Source organism: Myripristis murdjan, chromosome 1, assembly GCF_902150065.1.
Source record: "Myripristis murdjan chromosome 1, fMyrMur1.1, whole genome shotgun sequence".
Lineage (NCBI taxonomy): Eukaryota > Metazoa > Chordata > Actinopteri > Holocentriformes > Holocentridae > Myripristis > Myripristis murdjan.
Genome location: NC_043980.1, coordinates 31,726,451 through 31,735,662, shown reverse-complemented (window position 1 = coordinate 31,735,662; position 9,212 = coordinate 31,726,451). Strand labels below are relative to the sequence as shown.

The 9,212-nt window shown below is 42.5% G+C and overlaps 1 protein-coding gene across 7 annotated transcripts in view; it reads right to left on the bottom strand.

Annotated features, from left to right (window-relative positions):
* Positions 1–126: 126 nt before the first annotated feature.
* The window catches only part of htt (huntingtin), a 51,665-nt gene continuing 42,579 nt past the window's right edge, over positions 127–9,212 (bottom strand). For 5 of the 7 annotated variants that reach the window (XM_030053378.1, XM_030053458.1, XM_030053538.1 and 2 more), the window contains 5 exons: positions 8,575–8,788; positions 4,732–4,951; positions 4,316–4,478; positions 2,873–3,033; positions 127–2,693 (listed from right to left, as the gene is read on the bottom strand). In XM_030053378.1, coding sequence (XP_029909238.1) covers positions 2,480–2,693; positions 2,873–3,033; positions 4,316–4,478; positions 4,732–4,951; positions 8,575–8,788 — 972 coding nt within the window. In that variant the 3' untranslated portion in view covers positions 127–2,479. The remainder of the gene's footprint in view (positions 2,694–2,872; positions 3,034–4,315; positions 4,479–4,731; positions 4,952–8,574; positions 8,789–9,212) is intronic. The other 2 variants (XM_030053614.1, XM_030053704.1) reach the window with 2 other exon arrangements.

Sequence of the window (9,212 nt, the reverse complement as noted above, 5' to 3'; positions counted from 1 at the left end):
TTTTTCAATCCATATTTCATGACTCTTTCCAAAATAATAATGAAATACAACTGGCTGTGAAGAGTGTGTTCAGCATTTAGGGAGGCCTGACACTGGAATTTCAATAACTGCTACAGTCCACAAAGCTCGGGGGACTTAGACATTTATTGTGTGAATATATTTGACTTGTTAACACGACCAGAGGAAATGAATCACATCGCCTTCTGTGTTTGAAAGATGTAATGTATTTAGCATACAACTTTGCTGTGATTTTGTAGTTTCACGTAGGACTTGTTGCATATCAAAAAGAAAAAAAAAAGAAAAAAAAAAAAAGAGGATGCCCAATAGCATTGTAGCGAGATGTTCCAAGTTTTAAGTGCCAGATGTACTTAATATTCTGCACAAAGACAATGAATGGTGACATATTTACCAATATCTAACAGGGACAAGAAAATCATATTTAAAGCTTTACAAAACAGAAAAAAAAAAAAAAAAAAAACTAGGATGTTCTGGTGTCACATGGCATCGCTAAGCTACAAGTCCCCACCTGTTGATTTGTCAAAGCTGCTGTTGGTCATGAAGGTTACAAGGTTCGCTTTGGATTGTGTTGCATCTCTCCCACACCTCCACCATCATCGGAACCATTGGCCTGACAATCGTAACCATAGAAATACAGTATTAAGGACTAGGAAAGGAAATAGCAGTAATCGTGCATGCTTCAGCAAGCTTCAATGTACAGGACATATGATCAGTCTTTATCTAAGGCAAGTGTATGTACAGAGAATCGAAGCCTTTTCGCACTCCCAGGCAACTCAGGGTCAAGTCTTCAGTAAGGAAACATTTTCAGCTTGTTGCTTTCTGCATTCTGTGGTCTTCTGGGTTCACTACATTATTTTTACTCATCTTGTGTTCATGTGAGTTAAAACAGAGACAGAGGAAAACATGGCATCACATTATCTTCACCGTCTATTTAGGTTCTCTTGTCTTTACAGAATTATTTTTGTCATGCACCATGGCTTTTGTATTACTTTACAATTATGTTTGCTCTTTTTACACTGATATACGAAGGTACACCATTTAAAAGATGACTGTAAATTACTTCCAGTCTTATTATAACAATAATAGTCACATCTTACATCCTGAGAATTAAAAAAAGTACAACAAATGGACAGTTGGAATACAGGTGCATTAGGGTTCATACTGGGCTCGGATGCAACAATAAAGGACTAGACAGATATGCAATATCATACTACCAAAGAAGACGTAAACACTGATTTGCTGCAGTTGAGTAAAAACAAAACAAAAACAAAACAAAACCTTCCTCACAGCAAATTTGGCATTTTTCTTACTTGACTTGAAATTTTCAGCTGTTTTAGATGTTGAGTGAGCATGATGATGACTGGGCCCTTGAAATTCAAGGTGCAGTTTCCTGATCATTCCTGAAAAAAAGCCTCTTGCAGATCAGTGTGCTTGAGACTGGAGCTCATTAAAATACCCGTCTAGTTCTTCATTCTTTCACCCAAGCATCCAGAACAGGTAACTGCATACAGAGATACAGGAATCATAGCAACACGCTGAGAATGGGTGCAAAAAAAGTTGCCCCCTCTGCAGTGACGGATACAATCACAGCTTTTTACCCCCTCTTGTCAACATGGAAGAAATTACTATGGCTATTAGTGATCCTTTTACTCTTTAAGAAACATAAAACATACTTTCATATTGGTGTCAGAATGACCACAAGTAACTTAAAAATAAAAGAAACTCTTCAAAGATAGTTAATTATTGACAACATCAAGCAGGCTTTTCTGACCCTTCATCTCTCGTGTCAGCCTATGGTCAGTTTCTTTACCAGATCTTTTGCCCTCTGTAACAAAAATGCACTGAAAAATATATGTATTGGAACTTTAAATATAGTAAATACTTTGTATTTTCTGATTTTTTCTCTATTTTACTTAACTGACAACACAATGCTCAAGCAAGTCCTCACAGGAAAATATACGAATCCACTTTTCTTTTGTGATTAATATTATCTTCTATGTTCATCAAGGTGCTGGGTAGGAGAAGTGTTCAGGGTGTTGTCATCCATCCCAAGTAATGGTCAGTGGGCAGGCGTGGTTGTAGGCAGAACCACAATTTGGAGGTTCTTGAACCCGTGTCTTTCATGGAGGTGCAAGATGAGACCTAACCTATGTCCTTAAATTAACATGGATTTAGATCTCCTGTCATTTACTTTTCTTTACACTTGCTACTACATTTTACACGGTGACTTCACCATGGTGATTTCAGTAGTTCTACTTACTTCGGATCAGTGAAAAGAAAGGGAAGGGATGAGGCTACAGTAGATGATTTTGACAAAACATTCTATTCTCCTGCATCTCAGCTTGAGGAGGGAGCTGTGCGTGGATGCTTGACGTTTCTCTTCCTACCATCCATCGTTCTTTTCATCCCTCATTCTCTCCCTTCCTCTCTGTGCCTACAAGTCTATCTCCACCCATTTCCATCAGAGTGATGTGTCCTGGTGGATGGACTGCAGGCAGCCCAGTAGCTGGAAGTATGGGCTCCCCGGTGAGGCTACAGTCTCGAAGACAGACTGGAAGGCTCTGCGGTCCAGCTCCTCATCAATCTGGTGCCGGTAGAAGTCCATGGCCACCAGACAGAACAGGTTGACGTCCACCACATCACTGCAGCCCATGCGGCTGATCACATGTGGCAGCCTGGGAAGGAGCAAGGGGGTTAAGGAGCACAGTGTGACAGAAACTGGAAGCAAAAATGCTGCACATTGTTTTACTGCACACAAACTCACATTCATACACTGCTTTCCCAAACATACACAAGACAACACAACCCACACTCTGTCTTGCTCATGGCATCCGTGCCATGTAACTAAGGATACAGGGCTGAAATCCACTGGGAGGTGGAAGCAGAGACAAAAAAGCAGGAGAGGCTCCACATGGCCATGGCCACTGGTGTCCTCTGGGTGAAGTTGGACAGGGACAGCAGCACCCAGTCACGCACCATAGATGACTGGCCTGTGGCATGTAGTGTCTGGAAAACCTGGGTGTGTGTGCAGGAGGGGTGGGAGGAAAAGTCAGGCATCAATATCCATTTCATTTTCTATGTCCAGATATGTATTAGCTGAAACTGAATACAATTCCCTTAAGAATTACATGATTGGATGGAGGCATTGTTCACACTGTCAAGGTCCTGATATAATCGTTAAAATGTTTAAGACCAAGTTGCATCAGAATCATGTAGGGATGTCACGAGAACCGATACTTTGGTACCAAGTTGATGCCAACAGCCCAAAAATACGACGATACCCATTTTCCTATGGCACTGTAGTGTGCACTAAAGAAGAGACAAACATGTGAAAGCTGGAGCAGAAGCTCCCCCCGGCTTGCCCAAAAGAAACACAGCAAGAGTTGTGTATGGAAGTATTTTGCGTTCAAGGCGGATGCTCAGGGGATAATAATAAATTCAGAAAACAAAATATGCAAATGGTGCCTTCAAAGTTTCCCGTTAAATAGTTGTTTCTTTTTTTAATTATGTAGAAGCCTACTTATCATTGCCATACTTTTCTCATGTCTCTGCTGGATACTGCAATTAAACTAATTAAACAATTAAACTGAATTAAACTTCGGTTAAAAAGTTATTTAAGCACAACTGACTAATTGTTTTAAAAACTTGAAGCCATGAATACTTGAATGTTCAACAGATTCTAATAATGGAATGTATGTTGAAGTGAACAGGATTTTTTTTGTCTTTTTTTACTGTGGTACTGAAACAGGCATCGAAAATCGTGGAAATTCACTGGTATTGGTATCAGCTACTGAATATCTGGTATCGTGACAACCCGAGAATCATGCGTGCTTCTTATTTCAGACATTCTCTAATTGTATTCTAATGAAAACAAAACTGAACCTCCACTCTCATATATTCTCTACTTTGCAGGCCCATTCATTAGCATCTCTACTCCAGCTTGATGTTTTCTTGACAACTCACTGTTGGATTAGACACACAAAGGAGCTAGAAGCAGTTAGATGAACAGATGAACCCAAGCAACAGTTTTACCAAGACTGCCCTTGTTTGAAATTCTGTCATGTTCCTAGAGAGGTAGAAATACTGTACTTAGGTGCATAAGAGCAGCTTTGGTCAATTACATTAGGTACCAGGAATTAATTAATTAATTGAGACAAATCTGGTCCTAATCTGAGGCCTAACCAAGAAAATCCCAAGGTGTTCCTGAGCTAGTTACAGTATGAACTAAAATGTGCAAGAGACATGAAATTGTTGCATCACTTTCATCTGTACTCGGGACGCATGTCCTGCTGCTGACCTTGTAGACCACAGTGGCCATGAATTGTGGGTAAGGTTGCTGATTGGAGAGAAACTCTCCGATGACCTTGTTCATGACATCCTGCGGTGGGAAAAAGTCATCCAAGAACTGGGGCAGAATCCTTGACACCACCCGTGCCTCGCTGGGCAAACCCTTCCGGATCCTGAGAGGAAATAGGAAATGGTGAAATGAGGGTTTGTCAAAAAGTGTAGCCATTGCCCAAATTCTCCTAGTCCTGGATTTACTACAAAGTCCATGGAGATAAAAGGGTTAAAACTGTAGAGAGCTGCAAAACAACAATGTAAGTGGAAATTGTGCAGATGGGTGCATGTGTGTGTGGTATTTTTTTCCCTCTCACAAAAGATGCATACAAACTACAGTATGTATCATGGGAGTATGTATGTGTGTGCGCATACCTGTCGAAAAGCACAGAGACCCTCTCCATGGCGACAATGACCGACTCACTGTCTGGGGCCTGAGGGTCAGAGTTGGTGGGGCGACTGGCAGGGCTGGCTTTCTCCTTGCCTGAGGAGAAACCAACAGGACCTGCTGTGACGCCCACCGCCTCCGCTACAGCAGAGCCAGAGCCAACCTGACCTCTAACCCCTGTCACCTCTGAACCAGATGCAACCACCGCTGAGAGGACGAGAGGGGGGATGGAACCGGTTAAACCAATGGGGGAGAGGTTAGAATGGAGCAGGGAACCTGATGTCACAAGATGTCATTTATTGTCTGAGAATTTCGTTGATCTCAAAAGATTTATTGGCAAATTTCTGGGAGGAGACCACTGTCAAATTAGTATCTGAAATCCTTAAATACTTTATGTGAATGACTGGTGCAAATTATGTCTGCCAGTACAGAGGGACTAAAACACATAAAGTATTTGAGAGAATTTCAAGTGGTGTGTGTCCTGGGTATATGGGAGAGCAGCCTCTTCTGAGAATTGAATAGCCGTCTTTCCACTGTCATGCCACTGCAAGCTGGGGCTATCTTCAAGCCAGGTTGTGTTAATGGCCTGTGGCCTCCAGCCATGAGAGCAAAAGCCATTTGTGTTTCCACTGTCGGCCGCTAGCCCCGCAGCCTCGTTCCATCCATGCATGCAACTGGGAAGTAGGAAATGAGTGGTGTAAGTTTTTCACACCTGGCACCAACTACCTACTGCAGAATAGGCTTTACATGATCAGGATTTTTGGGGCCAATCACCGATCAGTGAGTTTAAATAAACTGATCACTGATCCAATCACATGAGGGAGCATATACTTTATACTCCATATACTTATGGACCGTTTACTGAGTATCAACAAAAGAATTCTCAAGCATTTTTGCCAATGTTTAATAATTTTTACCATGACCCAAACTGACAGAGGTACTGTAGTGTTGCACAGATTGCAAATAGCTTGAGTTTTATCTGTCTCAGACACTTTGAAGAAGTCCCACACCACCGACATGTTTGTCTGAATCCAACAGCGAATGATTCAAGATTAAAAAAAAAACTTTATTGTCTGTCACATAGTGACAGGGCTCAAAACTAACATGGCGGTGGTGTGGAACTTCTTCGGAGTAGATGAGACAGATAAAACAATGCAACGGGAGAATCTGCAAAAAGTTTCAACACGACAATGACGTCATTGATCGGATCGACGAATTAAGACATTACAGCCGATCACACAAATTGCATAAAATGCAAAATATTGGCCAATCCGATATAGCCGATCAGATCAGTGGAAACCCTACTACAGAACCACGTACCATGGGACTTTTTTTCCTTTAGACACCACTTTGTGTTACAAAACATCCTCAGATGCCCTAATGTTTTCATTTGACCATTAGTGCCACTTGTTTTCCATTTTTCTTTTCTCTGTCATTTTTCTGCTACAAAAGCGAGCTGCTGTGGTGACATCTGTGCTTATCAGCTGTGCCATCTCCCCACTTATAACCCTTAACTCCCCCTCAGACCTGGGTTAGCCCCTATCTGGCCCATGGGTATTTGGTGGGCCAGTCGCACCTAGAAACTGGCCCTGGCATAGCCCCACCTTGGCGGGAACAAAGACCGGAAGTAACAATGGAAGCGCAAACGGCCTTGGGAAGCACTAGTTCGCCCGCGTCTGGCACGACAGTGGACAGGCAGCTAATGCACCTCAGCTTGACTTGCTGTAAAGAACCGACAGGCATGAAGAAAGGTTAGAAGTGGGTTTGCATTTGCAAGGAACCATTTTGTTTTGCTGTTTTCTCCAGAGGGTGTGCCGATCCAGCTCTTGTTGATGGAGAAGTGCTTTTTTTAGCATGTAAGCAGAAGGACAAAACATGCTAATAGTTGCTACGGTTAGCAGGGGCCGACAGGGTTAGAGGTAGGATATATCAGAGGTACACGGTTCATACATGTAATACGTGCGGGATGAAGCAAGCTGGTATTACTGGGAAATGTTCTCATATACCCCTTTTCCACCAGGGCTGGTTCGGAGCCGGTGCCTGACTTAGCACCAGTTTTTTGGTTTTCCACCGCCCAAGCAGGGGCCAAACTGGTGCCAAACTGGTTCCAAACTGGTGCTAGGCAAGCACCGACTCCGAGCAGGGGCTAAACAGGAGCCAGAGAACGAACCGATGACGCAGCCCTCCGCGTCATTGGTGGGCGGGGTTACAAAACAAAACAGGAACTGCGAACGCTATAAACATAAACAATAATCCCCGAGAAGCCGTGGGTTATACTGATTTTACAACGGCATGGAACGCGGCTCAGCAAATTACATTTAAGGATGAGAAGCACCCATTTTATAACTAAACATAGCTGTCATTCGTTCCGATCACGAATCCGACAGGTAGCCGGCAATAATTGTGTTTTTCGCCTCTGTATTGAAATGTAGGCTTGTAAAGACACAAGCAATATTTGCATCGCTAATAAATCCAGATCCTGCTCCACCCGGGGCCAGAAACTGTATCGGGAAAGCAGCATTATATGCTTGACTGAGACGCGGCTCACGAACATCATCCCCGACTCACTGATCAGTTTCACCGGCTTCGGGACAGGACGGGCGGACAGAGACAGAGACGCTGCAGCCGCTGTATTGTATGAGTGTGCAGTTTTATGTGTGTTGAAGTGATGAAGCTGCCGTGACAATGTAATTTCCTGCAAAGGATTAATAAAGTATCATTCATTCATGATGGTTATTGTGATTCTGAGCGAGCGTCTCGCGCACCCACGTCATCACGTTCTCATCACGTTGGCTCTGAATTGGCTCCACTTTGCTCTTGGCTGGTGGAAAAGCAAACCGGTTCTTCGTTGGCACTAGTTAAGCACCGGCTCTAGCACCAGCTCCGAACTAGCACCAGGTTTTTTCTGGTGGAAAAGGGGCAATAGGCAATGAGTAAAGGGGTGATGGGAGCTTTGGAGACATCTGTTACACAAGCCTTGATAGAGTCTTGTGTAAACACAGATGTAATGAAAGTAAATCACCAGTATTAGTGATGCCATGGTTCACATTGAGTACATGCAGGTATTATTCTACAGTGGTGGGACAACAGTGTATAACTGTGTGTCAATAACTGTGCAAGAAAATGAAATCATAGCAATGAGTACAATGAAAACGTTCAACGCTTCAATAATATTAGCAATGAGCTCTTTTTTTTTTTTTTGAGCTGTAACCTTAAATATGTTCACCATGGAGCCATGTGATTTATTTGGTAAGCCAGTGGAAAAGAGGCAGGATTTATTTTGATTACAAGTAACAGATTTGGTTTTAGATCCCATTTATTCATAAAAAAAGATAATTGTTTGTTGTAATGCCTCATTTGCAAGACTAGTATGTAAAACCTGCTTAAGAAGTGACAAGTAATCTAACCCAACTTTTCTATTTATACACCAGCACAGGTTAACATGAGTGATGTAGTTTGTTGTAGAAAATCATTAAGTTAGAACACGTGATGACAATGACACTTAACATGCACATGCTAGTGAGTTAATTTAAAGTACACTTTCAAATGTATTACTGGTAGTTGCATGTAGTAGTGGCATGCATATACAGCCAGTATTTCATTTTGTAAACATTTTCTCTCCCAATTAATGGCAGTCTAATTGTGGCACATGCAGGTGAGTGATCTTATTATTATCAGCATAGCATCAGCTTAAGTGAGTAGCAGTGATTATTAAACCATCCAATACTCTACAGTGTTCACATCAGGTGAGTTAGCAAGCACGCAGGATGCTACAGTGTTTTAGCAGAGGACTTTAGACACAGCAGCAGTAATTTTAGCACCAGTCTTACCAGTGTACATGCAGGTTAGCATGAGTCCCAGGGCAGCCATGGCTCTGTGTGGCGAGGGCATGTTGACTCGGTCCACGCTGAGTTTTACCAGTGCCTCTCCATCCAAGCGTGACAACTGCTCTGAAAGCAGGAGGCGCTCCAGACCACGTAGCACACAGTGGTAGATGACAGAGGGAGTGGAGTCCTCGCTGGCTGACACCATGACACCGCACATCTGGAAGGGAGGAAGGAGGGAGTGAAGAGAATGGGCATGGAAGATGGAAGAGAGTAAAACTTTCTAAAATGATGTACACTTCCCAAAAATAAATGTAAACCCTGCATGAAGTGCAAATTTACACAGCATGAAGAAAAGTGTCAAAAGTCAGCATATAGGAAATCTGAATTAGTATGATGAAGACTAAGCTGTATCTATATCCAGTAGTCGAGTTATAAAAAAAAAAAAATCAGGGGGGATGGTAAATTTTTTTCACTTGATGAAAAGTAAGGATGGCAGTTTTACAGGAGGGATGATTTTGACCGTTTTTAGTTCAGGGGGGATGCCATCCACCCTCATCCCCCCTCAACTCGAGTACTGTCTATATCCTATTCTTTAATATTGCAATTACCCATCTTCCCCATCAGGTAACAATTAAATTCAT